This window comes from Staurois parvus, unplaced genomic scaffold (assembly GCF_062004578.1).
Source record: "Staurois parvus isolate SC_StPar_1 unplaced genomic scaffold, SC_StPar_1.0 ptg001316l, whole genome shotgun sequence".
Classification (NCBI taxonomy): Eukaryota; Metazoa; Chordata; class Amphibia; order Anura; family Ranidae; genus Staurois; species Staurois parvus.
Window position 1 is genome coordinate 2,907,501 of NW_028319112.1, and position 17,244 is coordinate 2,924,744.

General features: G+C 40.2%; 1 protein-coding gene across 1 annotated transcript in view; it reads left to right on the forward strand.

The window, feature by feature from the left end:
* The window catches only part of EXOC5 (exocyst complex component 5), an 88,030-nt gene that overhangs the window by 58,464 nt on the left and 12,322 nt on the right, over positions 1-17,244 (forward strand). The window contains exons 11-15 of the mRNA XM_089661142.1: positions 6,190-6,399; positions 7,686-7,833; positions 8,854-8,962; positions 11,582-11,702; positions 11,785-11,871. Of these exons, the coding sequence (XP_089517268.1) occupies positions 6,190-6,399; positions 7,686-7,833; positions 8,854-8,962; positions 11,582-11,702; positions 11,785-11,871 (675 nt within the window). The remainder of the gene's footprint in view (positions 1-6,189; positions 6,400-7,685; positions 7,834-8,853; positions 8,963-11,581; positions 11,703-11,784; positions 11,872-17,244) is intronic.

Genomic DNA, 17,244 nt, shown 5'->3' on the forward strand with positions numbered 1-17,244 from the left:
AAAAATAAAAAGCGCACAGGTGATCAAATACCACCAAAAGAAAGCTCTATTTGTGTGAAAAAAAGGACGTAAATTTCGTTTGGGTACAGCATTGCATGACCGCGCAATTATTATTTGAATTAGTGCAGCGCTGTATAGCAAAAAAAGGCATAATTTACAGTATCTATACCATAGTTTGTAGACCCTATAACTTTCACACAAAGCAATCAATATACACTTATTGGGATTTTATTTACCAAAAACATGGAGCAGAATACATTTTGGCTTAAATTTATGACTAACTTTGAGTTTACGATATATTTTTTCTAGCTGAAAGTAGAAAATATTGTTTTTTTTCGAAAGTTTCGTGGTTTTTTTGTTTATAGCGCAAAAAATAAAAAGCGCACAGGTGATCAAATACCACCAAAAGAAAGCTCTATTTGTGTGAAAAAAAGGACGTAAATTTCGTTTGGGTACAGCATTGCATGACCGCGCAATTATTATTTGAATTAGTGCAGCGCTGTATAGCAAAAAAAGGCATAATTTACAGTATCTATACCATAGTTTGTAGACCCTATAACTTTCACACAAAGCAATCAATATACACTTATTGGGATTTTATTTACCAAAAACATGGAGCAGAATACATTTTGGCTTAAATTTATGACTAACTTTGAGTTTACGATATATTTTTTCTAGCTGAAAGTAGAAAATATTGTTTTTTTTCAAAAGTTTCGTGGTTTTTTTGTTTATAGCGCAAAAAATAAAAAGCGCACAGGTGATAAAATACTACCAAAAGAAAGCTCTATTTGTGTGAAAAAAAGGACGTAAATTTTGTTTGGGTACAGCATTGCATGACCGCGCAATTATCATTTGAATTAGTGCAGCGCCAAACAGCAAAAAAAGGCCTGGTCATTAAGGGGGGTAAATCCTCTGGGGCTCAAGTGGTTAAAAAAAAAAAATGTTTCGCTGAGAATTGCAATATTTTGTATTCTAGAAAAAAAAAACCTGCGCAAAAGTATTTACGTATACACGAATAAAGCAGCCACCATACAATTGTGATTGAGATAGCCAATTACCATAAAACACCAAAAAGCAGCACCAATTTCACAACTCAAATCCACAAACCTGTACAACCAATGTGCAGCACAAATGAATAAATAAATAGTAAACACAATATAGTGCAACTGTGCAGTTGTGGAAAAAGAACATATTAATGTATAAATGGTAACAATAACAAATATTCACAAATCGCCTGTGATACTTGGTATTTAACCACAACTTCTATAAATAATAGATGTGCAAAATAAGAAAATTGAAGAAAAAAGTCCAATAATAATCCTTGATAAATGACAGCTTATGTGTAGCAACTTGTATGTTGCTGAAAGTGTCCCCACACTCTATTTCCTGCTGAAGAAAGTGTGCATCCACCACCATGTGTCACCATTAAAGGAGCCTCTTTTTGGACAGTGCGGACCATTAGGTTATAAATGGTCAGATAGCGCTGAGACATATCCCACATGACAAGATGTTCCCGGCTAAAGATTCATCCCCCATCCGGACCTCTCCAACCACTATTAGATGTTCACCATTGGTAAATAAATATGGTACAATCCCATGGTGAAGTATGTAAAAATTCTGCTTTATTAAAATACACCACTTGTTCAAAACAACTCTCTAAAATGCATTCAAATGAGAAAAACTGCAAGTAAAACTTCTCATAAAGCAGGCTGAAACAGCTGCGAATCCAGGTTCGTAAAACTGCTAAGAGAACTTCCAGTGTTGCAGGCTGAATTGGCCGCTCTGGGATCCAAGCTTCGGTCAGCAGGTGGGTGTGATGATGTCACGTTGTAGCCACGCCCTATGCTTCTGTTGGAAATGACATCGTCGGGGAGCTGAATATTTTGTATTGTTCTGGGATGGTGGAAAGCAGGCAATGTACTGAAACACAGGTTCTCCTGACATGAGTAAACTATTTTTCTTTATTACGGGAAAGAGACTATCAAGTGATTTTCATTACTCAGCACATTAAGAGCCATTCATTTATGTTTACACAGGTTCTTGCTAGCAGCAAGATTCTTTGTAAAATTTTACCTGTAAACTGTAAGCATGTAACGTGCAATTTGTGCAATGTTCACACGCATAAAGTATAAAAGTACCCTATTGACTGCTACCGCTGCACAAGGTCAACATCTACAATGTGTAATTCCTGAATGAATGAATTTGTGAATGACTGGCTGAGATCATTCTGCACATATTCTGCTACATCATGATTGCCTCCTTCAGGGCCAACATGAAAACATCAATAATGTATTACACATTGTTGATATTACATGGCAGCAGCCAATAGAGTTCAGTTACACCATATGCTGTTTGTATGTATGCTTTTATCTTACAGCACAGGTTTCCTTTAATGTGTAAAGTAAATCACTAAGTGTCACCCTTTGATGAGTGAGTAAGAGTATATAATTTCCTTGTTACTGTAGTAAACTTTCCCAGCCAAGCTATGACCGTAAAAGTGGAATGTAAATACCTCTTCTGCGGTCCGCTCCACTAGACTCCACTGTGTTTTTGGAGAATGATCTCTTTGAGGTCCCCTGGGATTGACAGTCTCTTTGGTCCTGTACATCTTTTGCTGGTTCCTCCTGCTGTCTCCTCTAATGATATGGAAGTTAGCAGGAGGAACCAGTGAGAGTTGCAATGTATCAAGAGGATTGACACTTCCAGAAGTGTTGGTTTCCCAATGGAATTCAGGGGATTGTTGTCCATAAAAGTAGAATGTAAATACCTCTTCTGCGGTCTGCTCCACCAAACACCACTCTGTTCTGGGAGAATGTTCTCTATGAGGTCCCCTGGGATTGACCGTCCCTTTTGGTCCTGTACATCTTTTACTGGTTCCTCCTGCTGTCTAATGATATGGAAGTTAGCAGGAGGAACCAGTGAGAGTGGCAATGTATCAAGAAGATTGACACTTCCAACAGTGTTGGTTTCCCTATGGAATTCAGAGGATTGTTGTCCATAATCAGTCTTTTACAAGAACAGCTGTGCTGGGAAAGTTTCTACTCTAGTGACAGGATCCCTTTAAGGCTGATATTAAAAACACTCTTTATATTTACTATGCACAGAATATATAAAGGTAAAAAAACCTTCAGGGTGCAGCCCCCCTCCCTGATCCTGATCTCCATCCAGTGCCGTGCACGGGAGCCTTAGCTTTCCTAGGTCTCTCTCTCCTCATTGGCTGAGAAACAGCAGGAGCCAACAGTCAGTGAGGGGCAAGGACGAGCTGCTCTCTGTATTTTTTATAAACATACAGACTCTGCTCAGGAGCCAGCATGCACAAATGCCCCCAGAGCCATCAGCTTGCTTTGGGGGCACTCAGCAGAGGGGAGATGCTAGGGGCATCAGTGGGGGACCCGTGAAGAGGAGGATCAGGGGCCACTACATGTAAAAACCACTGCACAGAGCAGGTAAGTATGATATGATTGTTATTTTAATTTAAAAAAAAAGCTTTACAACCACTTTCATCCATCATGCGTATATTAAAAATCATCACTTGTCATAGGTTTACTGCTTTGCACAGTGTATTTTGAACATACTTACAAGAGGGTAGAGGACAAGGATGACCCCTTCTCCTCACTGTATATTTAATTGTTAGGTAAAGCTGAACTGAGAGCTAATTTTTGCCAAAACATGTGAAATGATTGGTCTGATTACTTGTTTTAGGCCCTTTATAAGGAAGGACTAACTGTTTGGATTAGTTATGTGTAGTAGCCAGGTTTGTAAGTGATACCATTGGAGATTTAAGGGTCATGCTGTGACTTCTAATTGCTCTAATTGAGCTTTTTTTTTAATTCTGCACTTACTCATTTTATTAAAGAATGAGTTATTTTCTTATTTGGAATTTGATATTTCACTGTGCAGTGATTCTTTTCAAATCTTCCTATAACCAGGAAATGTGGTAATGCCAAGAGGGTATGTCTTCCTCATCCTTATTGTATTAATTAGTAGGATCCTTATTCTATTTTTATTGACAATAGACTATATTGATATTGTTCAGATATGCTGTACCTGGTAGATAGATTACCTTTCCTCTAACGTGATGTACAGAATCTCATAGCAGGCAGAATGAAGCACAGCAGAGAGACTTCTGACAAATCAGATACCTGGAAGATTGTATGCATGGTCTAAACCAGGGGTCTCCAAACTTTGTAAACAAAGGGGCCTTGAGGCTGGGGGGGGGGGGGCGTAGTGTGTCCAATGGGAGTAAATTATTATTATTTATTATTATTATACAGTATTTATAAAGCGCCAATAGTTCGCTCAGCGCTGTACATTATAAAGGGGGACAGAACATGTGACAGACCAATACAATGCAAAACATGAGGGTATCGAGGGCCCTGCTCTTTCAAGCTTACAATCTAGGAGGGAGGGGATGGTGGCACAGGAGGAGATAGCTGTGGGGGATGGAGTGGTAGGAAGAGTGGAGGAGGTCGGCAAGTTAGCAGGGGGCGGGGTAGGCTTCCCTGAAGAGATGGGTTTTCAGGGTGCGCCTAAAGGAGAGGAGAGTAGGTGATAATCTGATGGGTTGGGGCAGGGAGTTCCAGGGGATGGGTGACACCCTGGAGAAGTCCTGGAGGCGGGCATGGGAGGAGGAGACCAGGGAACTAGAGAGAAGGAGGTCTTGTGAGGAGCGGAGTGTGCGTGTTGGGCGGTACTTGGATATTAGGTCAGAGATGTAGTTCGGGGCAGTATGGTGGACAGCTTTGTACATAATGCTCTATCTTTGGTATTAGGAGGAGAAATTGTGCCTCATTGTTGGTGTCAGTGGGAGAAATAGTACCCCTTCGTTGGTGTCAGTGGGAGAAATAGTACCCCTTCGTTGGTGTCAGTGGGAGGAATAGTGTCCCATTTTTGTTGTCAGTGGGAGGAATTATGCCTCATTGTTGGTGTCAGTGGCAAGAATAATGCATCATGGGCTGGATAAAGGCAAGCAGAGGGCCACAGTTTGGAAACCACTGGTCTATACCAAGCAAAGAAAAAAAAAAGTCCTAAGTGTCCTAACATAAGTGAGCACAGCAAAACTACTGATTATGCTCTAAAAACAGAACTCATTATTGAATCATATCTAAACACCATGTCTAACCATTACAGTCTTTTTTGGCAAATCAACTGGTTGCCGGAAATAATGTATTATTTATATTACATATAAAATATCAGTATTGAAGATGTCTATCTTTGCCTTAGAAGACCTTCATCCAGATATGATGCCTTAAAGCAGGGGTCTCCAAACTTTCTAAACAAAAGGCCAGGTTACTGTCCTTCAGACTTTATGGGGGCCGAACTGTGGCCATTGGAAATAGGAAGTCTGCACCATTGTTGTCATTGAGTAGGAAGAATCATGCCCAATTGTAGGTGTCACTGGGAGGAACTGTGCCCCATCGTTGGTGTCACAGGAGGAATTGTACCCCTTCATTGGTGTCAGTGGGGGAATTATGCCCCATAAGTATAACTAAAGGCAACTTTAAATTTTAGATTTGGATAGAGTGGTATGGGGTTTGAGCTACTGTCAGTTTTTTTTTTCTTTCTTTGCCATGCTTTCGTAAAATAGAGATCTTGTCACTTCCTACTGAATGTATAAGGCAGGAAGTAAAAGGAAATCTTCATAATAAAACTTAGATGAAAAGGAAAAACTGAACATAGCCACCCTCTAAGTCAGATCACAGCAGGGAGGAAAAATAGATATTTGAAGGAGTCTGAGAGCAACAGAAAGTTCTTTTCTGAGTATACATACCTATATACAATGCATACATACTGAGTAAACAATACATACTTGAACAGAATTCTTTTAAAACCAGAGTTTAGTGTTACTTTAAGAATTATTTTTGTAGTTGTAGTGCTATGCTACTTTCCACCAGAAGGTGGTGTTGGGGGCCAAATCTGTAATTGCAGCTCCATGTGTTCTTGAAATCTGTGGCCATAGCAGGAAAAATGTATCGGTATACTAACACCAGGCAAAGCCCCTGGGCTCTACAAAGGAACTCCTCAGTGTATTAACATACCCAGCCTATCCTTTGGCTGTAGTAAGGAGGATTTCCTGGATGTTTTAACAATCTAGTGGGGGTTTCTCTAGTGTTTCATAGTCAAATAATAAATGTACTGTACAGATTTGTGGTATGTTTTTAATGCCTTTCTATTTCTCCTGTTATACAGAACTACAAGTCTTTCTAGCAAGCTAATGGAATTCAATTTGGGAACAGACAAACAGACTTTTTTGTCCAAGTTGATTAAGTCAATTTTCATCTCATATTTGGAAAACTATATTGATGTAGAAACTGCTTATTTGCGAAGTCGGAGTTCCATGATCTTACAACGTTATTACGATTCCAAGAACCATCAAAAAAGGCCAATTGGAACTGGAGGGTAGGTGACCAACAAACATACATTGGTAGAGTCAGCTGATTGCTATTTATTAATTATACAAGAGCTTTGTTATTTTACTGATGCCTGTATCCAAGAAGCAGCAGAAATATATATTAACCACCTCCTGTCCGGCCCATGTATATAAACGGCCGGATGGTGGCAGTGCAGGGTCGGGTGGCCGTTTATAAACAGCCTCCCGCCCCCTGCTTGTGCACGCTCCCTGGGAGTGTGCAGCACCGCAATTCGGTGCCCGCTGTGTCCTCCGGACACAGTGGAACACTGATCGCCGTACGGGACCTCTGTGCGAGGTTCCAATCATGTGATCACTGATTGGCCAATCAGTGATCACATGCAGAGTAGTAAGCAAGATGTCACTTCTGACATCATTGCTTACTATGTGTGAAATCTGTGAATGATCACAGAGATCACATGGTACAAGGCTATTCACAACAGCCTTGTACCATGTGACAAGCTGTGACCAATCACAGCTCACATTGTAGTTCTCAATGGCTGCAAGAATGCAGCTAGAGAGAAGGAAAAATTATTGCTCTTATAGCCTTTATGGGTGTAAAATCAATCAGTGTAAAAAAAAAAAAAATCTTCATCACCCCCCACAAGTAGTACACTGTACTGCTAGGCTGACCGTATATAAAAAAAAACAAAACAAATAATATAAAAAAATTAAATAAAAATAAAAATGTTTAAAAATTATAATTTTTGGTTATAAACTAATTTGGGTTATTTTTTTTTTTTTTTACTAAAAAGATAACGGAATAAATTTTGGCCAAGATTTATGGTGAAATATTATTTATTTGCAAAGTTTTATAAGAAAAACACTTTTTTTTTCAACATATTGGACTTTTTCATTTATGTAGCAAAAAAAATAAAAATCCCAGTGGTGAATAAATACCACCAAAATAAAGCGTTATCTGTCTCAAAAAAAATGCTAAACAATTCATATGGGTACAGTGTTGCATGACCGCGCACTTGTCGTTCAAAGTGTGATAGCACTGAAAGCTGAAAATTGGCCTGGGCAGGAAGGGGGTGAAAGTGTCCGGACTTGAAGTGGTTGAAAACAACCTGTTGTGACATTTGTTTTGCATTTTACAATAGAAGGACGTGTCCTGTTTATAAATGCAATTTGTTCTGTTGCTGCACAGCTATACTGTGACACTTTCATATTGTCTGCTGATAAAAATGTATAGAATTCTAGGTGATATAAATAACTGGATCACACAAATTCTTCACATTAATACATAATATACTTTTGTAAACTTGCACAACAGCATTCAAGATCTGAAAGAGAAAATTCGGCAGCGTTCAATTTTTCCTTTGGGATCAAGTATAGAAACACACGGCGAGACATTTTTAGCACAAGAAGTGGTGGTAAACCTATTGCAAGAAACCAAGCATGCCTTTGAAAGATGCCATAAGGTATGTTTTATCAAAAACCTTAATATTTGTGTCTCTAGTTGTATCAAGTGTGATATTTTATGCATCTTCTTAAAGCCTAATGCCAGTCAAAATGTTTTGTCTATATTGTGTTTTGGATAGAGTGGGGAAACATCAGACACTGTCAGGTTGTTTTTAATGTCTGTGTCTAGTACCGGAGAGATTTCCTACTCACAAGTGAAAGCCTCCAAACTTTTTAAAGTTTACTGGCCTTCAGACTTTAGGGGGGCCAGACTGTGGCTATTAGGAGTAGAAATTAGTCCTGGCATTACTGGGAGTAAACAATGTATCTTTGGTATTAGGAGGAGGAATAGCGGCCCATCGATGGTGTCAGTGGGAGGAATAGTGCCCCGTGCTGGGTGTCAGTGGGAGGAATAGTGCACCATTATTGGTGTCAGTGGTCAAAATGGTGCACAATTGATGTTAGGGAGAGGAATAGTTCCACGTTGGTGTCATTGGGAGGAATAATGCCCCATCATTGGTGTCAGTGGGAGGAATAGTGCCTCATTGTTGATTTCTAGTATGAGAAATAGTGCCCCATTGTTGGTGCCAGTGGGAGTAATAATCCCCCATTGGTGGTGACAACAGGAGGAATAGTGCCCCATTGTTGGTGTCAATGGAAAGAATAGTTTCCCAATGTTTGTCAGTGAGAGGAATAATGCCTCATGGTTTGTGTCAGTGAGAGGAATAATGCCTCGTTGTTGATTTCAGTGGGAGGAATAGTGCCCCAACATTAGTGTCAGTGGGAGGAACAGTGTCCCTTAGTTGGTGTCAGTGGGAGGAACAGTGCCCATTGTGGGTGTCAGTGGGAGCAATAGTGCCCTAATGTGGGTGCCAGTGGGAGGAATAGTGTCCCAACATTGGTGTCAGCGGGAGGAAAAGTGCCCCAAGAGGCAGATAAAGGCAAGGAAAGTGCTGCATCTGTCCCCCAGGCCATAATTTGGAGACCACTAATTTACACAATGCTTGATTTTTTTTTTTGATTTTGCTTTCTCCATTTAGCTTTCAGATCCATCTGATCTTCCAAAAAATGCCTTTAGAATATTTTCAATACTTGTTGACTATTTATGCATTGAGCACATTGACTACGCCTTGGAAATAGGTTTGGCAGGTAAGATCTATTATTCTCTACTATTTTTTAGGACTTCCTAAATGTTAACAGATAGAACAATGCAGTAGGTTCATGCCCATTCGGACGCTTGAAGCAAATAAATATACTTAATACTTCTGCGTAATGAGAACATGTGATTCACTCCTATTACTGCTTTGTGCTGGCACTTAGTAATTTGTCACTCTTGGTGGTCAGGTGCTGTCACATGGGTACATGGAGATTACATTGGGCTTTTTCACACAGGGGCATTGGGGTGAAATAAGGATGAATATGTGCAGCAGGTGGGGCTGCTGCTACAGTGAATTTCTTTCTGTGTCCCACATAGACAAAGCACAGGTTCACTTTAAAGCAGAACTCTAGCTTTTAAATAATTATATATTTCCCTACCCCACTCCCTGTACCCCCACCCCTTTTTTAACTCATGAATACTTACCTTTTTACAACAATGTTATACCATCAGTGCCTCTCTCTGGAGTATTATGCTCTGACTTGGTGATGCATGCCCAGGGGGTGCTTCTATAACAGCCTGGGTTACGGGAAGTGGGTTAATTGGCAATTATTTATCCTGGAAGTAGGTGGACTAGTGAGTGATAGTTTTGGAGATGAAGGTGGTTATTGCAGCTGCAATTTTTTAAAATAAAACCTTTGGGTAAGTCTTAAAGAAAATTACTGGAGATCTTCTCTAAGTTCCAGCTAGCCATACTATCCTATATACTTGTACAGGTGTTGGACAAAAATATGGAAACGCTACATGATTTGCAGTTTCTTTTGCTTCTGGTGGGTGATGAGACACCTAGCTAATGGGTGGGAATCCTCACTTTTGTCATTCACTGTGTGCATTGCTAGTAATGCAGCGTCATGTCAGAGCTTACGAAGTTTCAAAGAGGGCAAATTGTTGGTGCTCACTTAGCTGGTGTCTTTGTGACTGAAGTTGCCCATTTATTTGCGGTGTTGTGAAGTATAGTATCAAAGGTTATGATGGCATATACAGTTTCCGGGAAACCTTCGTCTGATGAGCATGAGCATGGTGGACATGGTCAGCTGACTGAAAGGCAAAAGGGCATTGCGCAGGATTGTGACTCAAAATAGGAAAACAACTGTTGCAAAAGTGACTGCAGAGCTCAATCTCAGTCTTCCAAAGCCCATGTCCACGTAAACTCTGTGGAGGGAACTCTATGTGAAAAACATTCATGGGTGAGCTGCAATTGCCAAACCACTAGTGATCGACATCAATACTCAGAAGAGAGGAGAGAGTGGTGCAACACCCATAAATTGTGGACTATCAATCAATGGAAGACTATAAAATGGTCCGATGAATCGATCTTTAAACTGTTCCCAACCACCGGATGTGTTTACATGTGGTGAACACTGTCCCAAGCTTATGTCCAGGACTGTCTTGTGCCAACGGTAAAGCATGGTGGCGGTGAAATCATTTGGTTTGGGCAGCCATATCTTGGTATTCTAAAGACCCCATCATCACCTTGAAAAGTAGACTCGCTGACAGTGACTATGTACAAATTTTGGCCGACCATGTGCACCCCATGATTCAGACAATGTTTCCTGAAGACCGTGCCATTTACCAAGACGATAATGCTCTGATTCGCACAGTTGGTGTTGTCTAATCGGGGTTTGATGAGCATTCAGGCGAAGTCTCCCAACTTTTCTGGACCCCACAATCGTCAGAGCCACTATGGTCAGTTTTGAAGAACAAGGTTTGGGCTTGTTTTTTGCCTCTGGCATCTCTGTGAGAAATGAAATGATTTAAGCATGAAAAGTGGCATCAGATTCCATTATCCACCATGCAAAACTTAGATTTGTCATTTCCCATGAAAATTCAGGCCGTCTTGGATGCCAAAGGCCATATTAGGTAATAATTTTGTTCTTTTACCTGGTATTTCCATAATCTTGTCCAACCCCTGTATGTAGAGACTGTAACAAAATAGGATCTTTGTCATCGAAGGGTGTCAGTCGTTATCATTGTGTCATAAAGTTTTTCCATCCTGTTGTCTGGGACTATTGTTTCTTAGGGATGCTCAGTAGACCTCCAACTCCTCTCCTACACATGTAGCTGCTTTATCCATTGAAGTTTAAAGGGACAGGTAATTTACTGGTAAATACAATGTTGTGAAAAAGGAGGGCAGGGGTGGTAGACCCTGTATTTTGTTCTTTCCGTTTTAGTTTAGCATAAAATTGACATGTGGAAGTTTTTCCCAGTTGCTTTTTTATATACTACTTGTTGTGACTGTTCAACAGAGGTGTATTACAAAAGAGGTAGGGTTCCCACATGAGTTTCCATCCAATTGTAAGATCTTCCAGAAGTTTTGGTCTTTCAAACAGTTCTAAGGATGCATGCAGACATTGGTGAACATTTTCCCCTATCCAGTCACTTCCTGTCTGGGGAAACTTGATTGACTGCAGTTTCTGTTAATAGACTCTAACAGAAAAATTACCCAACATGCTTTGAAAAGTGGATATTTATGTTGCAATCGGACTCAAATCTGCAATTGAAAAAATAATTTTGATTTCTTTTACATTGATAAATTTGGACAAGATTTAGATTTGGTAATAGATTTCACTTTTCATTACTCAGGAAGACTTGTTTAATTTTTTTCTCCCCAGCAATCCCTTCTCCTGAATCAAAGAATGCCAACCTATATTTCTTCGATGTGGTACATCAGGCCAACACTATTTTCCATTTGTTTGATAAACAATTTAATGATCATTTAATGCCTTTAATAAGGTAAGAGGTTTTTTTTCCTCCCCTACAATCCTAAAATGATTTGTTATATCAGCGTGTAATTCTGTGGTTCTCGTGTTTACAGCTCATCTCCGAAGCTTACCGAATGTCTGCAGAAGAAGAAGGATATCATTGAGCAGATGGAGGTGAAACTGGACACAGGAATTGACAGGTCAGACCGGTTTTTCTTAACCTGTTTACTCCAGAGAAACCCTTTAAGTTATTTTCAGATCTGAGCAAACCGCTGCTAAATTTAATTCATAGATGTTCAGACGTAAGAATGTCCCTTAGTGGTCAGTGGGAAGAAGGCTACCCTTGCAGTGGTGGTCTTTGGAAAGAATGCTCCTTAACAGTGGTGGCTAGAATACTAACCCCCTTCCTTACATTGGAGGTCGGTGGGAAAAATGCCCTTCTTAGGGCCTGTTCACACTTGACTCAAAATGCTAACTCTTAAATGCACATATAGTGTTAAAAGGAACGTTTGACTTGTGTTTTAATGAGCATTAAAAACGCTCCTCAAACACGTTATGTGCATTTTGTGGCATGTTTGACGCGTGTTAGAGGCACGTTAAAACTGCACCACTAACGCCTATAATAAACTGAAATGTCGTTAACACTTATAGACAGATAAAACGTTGGTCTCGTGCTTTTGGCTTTGTCAAGTTATATTTGACCCTGAACTGTGCAGGCACCATCAGTTGGGAGGTCAGTTAGCCACAGCTTAAGAAACCTCTTGCAAACTCTGGAAGAACCCTAGATTCACAGCACCTTGGGTGAGAATGGCTGAGTTAGACTTGTCCAAGCAACACTGTGTGCAGTATTTAAAGTCAAGCTCTGTGACCAGAGGAACTTAAATTTTCTGCATCTAGGTTTGTTAACTCACATCTCAGACCTATGACTACCTTTATGGTACCATATATTCTTGCTACCATTGAGTCATTTTCTCTTGAAAGCACTCCACTGTATGCGTTAAACAACCCATTCTTTCTAAAATAGAAACCAAAAGCAAAACATTTAAGTATAGATGTAAAAAACATTATAAATACCTTTTTTTTTTTTTTTTTTTTTTTTTTTTTTTCTCCCTGTTTTATAATTGATCACATACAGTGCCTTGAAAAAGTATTCATACTCCTTGAAATTTTCCACATTTTGTCATGTTACAACCAAAAACGTAAATGTATTTTATTGGGATTTTTTGTGATAGACCAACATAAAGTGGCACATAATTGTGAAGTGGAAGGAAAATGATAAATGGTTTTCAGCATTGTTTTACAAATACATATCTGAAAAGTGTGCCGTGCATTTGGATTCAGCCCCCCTGAGTCAGTACTTTGTAGAACCACCTTTTGCTGCAATTACAGCTGTAAGTCTTTTTGGGGATGTCTCTACCAGCTTTGCACATCTAGAGAGCGACACATTTGCCCATTCTTTGCAAAATAGCTCAAGCTCTGTCAGATTGGATGGGGAATGTCTGTGAACAGCAATTTTCAAGTCTTGCTACAGATTCTCAATTGGATTTAGGTCTGGACTTTGGGCCATTCTAAGACATGAATATGCTTTGATCTAAACCATTCCATTGTAGCTCTGGCTGTATGTTTAGGGTTGTTGTCCTGCTGGAAGGTGAACCTCTGCCCCAGCCTCAAAGTCTTTTGCAGACTCTAACAGGTTTTCTTCTAAGATTGCCCTGTATTTGGCTTCATCCATTTTCCCATCAACTCTGACCAGCTTCCCTGTCCCTGCTGAAAAAAAGCATCTCCACAACATGCTGCTGCCACCAACATGTTTCACGGTGAGGATGGTGTGTTCAGGGTGATGTGCAGTGTTAGTTTTCTGCTACACATAGTATTTTGCATTTAAGCCAAAAGGTTAAATTTTGGTCTTATCTGACCAGAGCACCCTCTACCACATGTTTGCTGTGTCCCCCAAATGGATTCTAGCAAACTGCAAACTGGGCTTTCGTCTTGCCACTCTTCCATAAAGGCCAGATTTGTGGAGTGCACAATTATTAGTTGTCCTGTGGACACATTCTCCCACCTGAGCTGTAGATCTCTGCAACTCCTCCAGTGTTACCATGGGCCTCTTGGTTGCTTCTCTGATTAACCACTTGCCCTCCAGAGGATTTACCTACTTGTCCTGACCAGGTCATTTTTTTGCGTTATGGCGCTGCGTTACTTTGACAATTGCGCGGTCATTCAATGCTGCACCCAAATTAAATTTACTTCCTTTTTTTCCCACAAATAGAGCTTTCTTTGGTGGTATTTGATTGCCTCTGCGGTTTTTATTTTTTGCTCTATAAACAAAAAAAGACTGACAATTTTGAGAAAAACACTATATTTTTTTACTTTTTGTTATTAAACATGTCCAATAAAAAAATTTAGCAAATTTCTTCATAAATTTAGGCCAGAATTTATTTGTGCTACATGTCTTTGCTGAAAAAAAATTCCAACATGTGTAAGTTAATTGGTTTACTTGAAAGTTACAGCGTTTACATATGGCGGTATATATTGAAAAAAAAAAATTTTTCCACTAGTAATGGCAGCGATCAGCGACTTATAGCAGGACTGCGGCGAGCATTCTGACACTGGGGGGAACTTGGTATCACTGACATCCCCAGTGACACTAGTACAGTGATCAATGCTAATAAAAAGCATTGACACTGTACTAATGACACTGGGCAGGAAGGGGTTTTAACCTCCCTGGAGGTATTCCCGAGTGTAGCTCAGGGTTAACTTTCAGTACCAGAAGCGTTAATCCCGAGCTACATTCGGGATTACCATGCAGCATTGCTCTAGGATCCCTCCAGCACTTACCTTGTCCTGTGGTCCCACAATGTCCCCCCTGCAGCGTCCCCAGCCATGTCCTCCGGCCGATGCCGGCATCTTCCGGGTTCCATTCCCTGCGAGCGTAGGGACGTATAGGGGACAGAACCGGCGGGAAATAAAAAAAAATGTACAAATTTGACATTCACTCAATACACTAAAATCTGATAGTATTACATTACTGTATCAAACCATTTCACATACATTTTGTCCCGAGTGCTTTGTCCTGCGCCCTGCCTGCATTTTTACTTTCTTTCTGCCTGGAAACTGAGAAACGTCCATGGTGTTCCAAAAGGATCCCTTTAGGTCAAAATCAGTTTTAGATCAGCTAAAGAACAGCGATAGTAAATTAGAACTGCTTGCAGAATTGAGTGAAAATGATTCGTGGGGAAATTCGCCATCAGGCACTGAAAACGATTTTGCGACTTTGCTCAGTGATGTGCAAACTTGGTGCGCTATTTCAAATTTCAGTGTTTTTGGTTTGATTACGTTATTGAATTAAATTTCTTACTATTATGATATTATTTTTTATGATTATTTATTATGTTATAATTTATGATTTCATGTTTCAAATGTTATCATACCCGGGATGTTTACTAGACTCTTGTTCAAACAGATTTTAGTGAGTTATTCCTAAGAATTACAGGCCTACAATAAAAAAACAACATATTTCCATTGAAAACAATGTACCGCTTTGAGCACAGAAATACTGACATAATCATACCGCTAGGGAGGTTAACATGTGGGACGATCAAAGGGTTAACTGTGTGCTGTGTTTTTTTTTACTTTGAGGCTGTCTGTGCTTTCCACTGTAAGCACTGTGCTATGCAGAGCCATACAATGCAGTGTCCTGAAGCTGACGGGAGAGATCTGTATTGTTTACATACAGTGCTCTCCCCCGTCAGCAATACTCGAGTAATCAGCAGCCGGGACCCGGTGATTGACAGCCGAGGCCACGAACGGCGTGCGCGCCCCCTACCTGTAAATGCAAAATTGTGTGTGTGTATATATATATATATATATATATATATATATATATATATATATATATATATATATATATATATATGTGTGTATATATATATATATATATATGTGTGTGTGTGTGTGTATATATATGTGTATATATATGTATGTGTGTGTGTGTGTATATATATATATATATATATATATATATATATATATATATATATATATATATGTGTGTGTGATTTTGCGCACCCCTGCCACCCTGTAGCACTGTTTCTGCTATAGGGTGGCCATGAAGCGGTTAATGCTCTGCTTGCCCGGCCTGTCAGTTTAGGTGGACAGCCATGTCTTGGTGGGTTTGCAGTTGTGCCATACTCTTTCCATTTTCAGATGATTGATTAAACAGTGCTGCGTGAGATGTTCAAAGTTGGGATATTTTTTATAACCTAGCCCTGCTTTAAATTTCTCCACAATTTTATCCCTGACCTGTCTGGTGTGTCCCTTGGCCTTCATGGTGCTGTCTGTTCACTATGTTCTCTGACACACCTCTGAGGGCTACAGCTGTATTTATACTGAGATTAAATTACACACAGGTGGACTCTATATAATAATTAGGTGACCTCTGAAGGCAGTTGGGTCCACCAGATTTTAGTTAGGAGTATCAGAGTAAAGGGGGCTGAATACAAATGCACACCACACTTTTCAGATATATATTTGTAAAAATTGTTGAAAACCATTTATCATTTCCCTTCCACTTCACAATTATGTGCCACTTTGTGTTGGTCTGTCACATAAATTCCCAATAAAATAAATTACGTTTTTGGTTGTAATATGACAAAATATGGAACATTTCAAGGGGTATGAATACTTTTTCAAGGCACTGTACCCTCAATGCTGCTTATGCAGCTGAGACCTGGTGGTGGAGAAACAGCATTACACTGAACTTCCCAGTGAAAGGCTGTGCAAGCGAAGGGAGCGTCAGCACAAGTCTGATTGTTGGAGGAGAGCAGGCTGAGTTTCCCAGCACAGCTAGAGAACTGACCACATTGTCCTCTTATGCCTTGTCTAGTCAGTTTTTAATAGGAAAGCAGAGGGACAGGCAGGAACACCAGGTATTTCACACAACGGAAGCAATACAAAGAGAACAGGATACTTTTTCATACAAGTACATGGTACAGCAAGCACATATCAGGAATAGGAAATGTCGGGGGAGGAGCCTAACTATGGCGGCGCCGGAGAGCACGATGTGCCGGCGCCCTGCCAAGTGCTGGGTCCCAGACAGGAGAGCGGAGACGCCGGTTTACACCCCAAACCTACAGGAGAAGAAAGAGAAACAGGACCCACATTCACAGTGTATAGGAGACCCTGCAGGAATCCCCCAGAGACATTGGCCAGGTGTAAAGAGTGGACGGCTGAGGATCGAAGTTGACCCACTGGGTGAGTGGGTGAAGAAGGGTGAGTCCACACGCAAGAACCACATGTAACTGTTTATGCTGGCTGATCTGTGGGAAAGGACTTAAATATTGCCCATAAAGAGAAAAGGGGGATTTCCAGGGGATTTGGAAAGTGAGAAGTGGTAAAAAGAAGTGTTAAACTGACATAACCTGTCTGACATCATTACCCCAATATACAGCTTAAAATTTCCCTCTGATTAAAGAGCACAGTTATTACAGAAGATATGAAGAATAAGAGCGCTAAAGGAAGTGGGCTAAAAGGGTCTCAGACAGGTACAATTAAAAAATACACCTCCCAGGGGA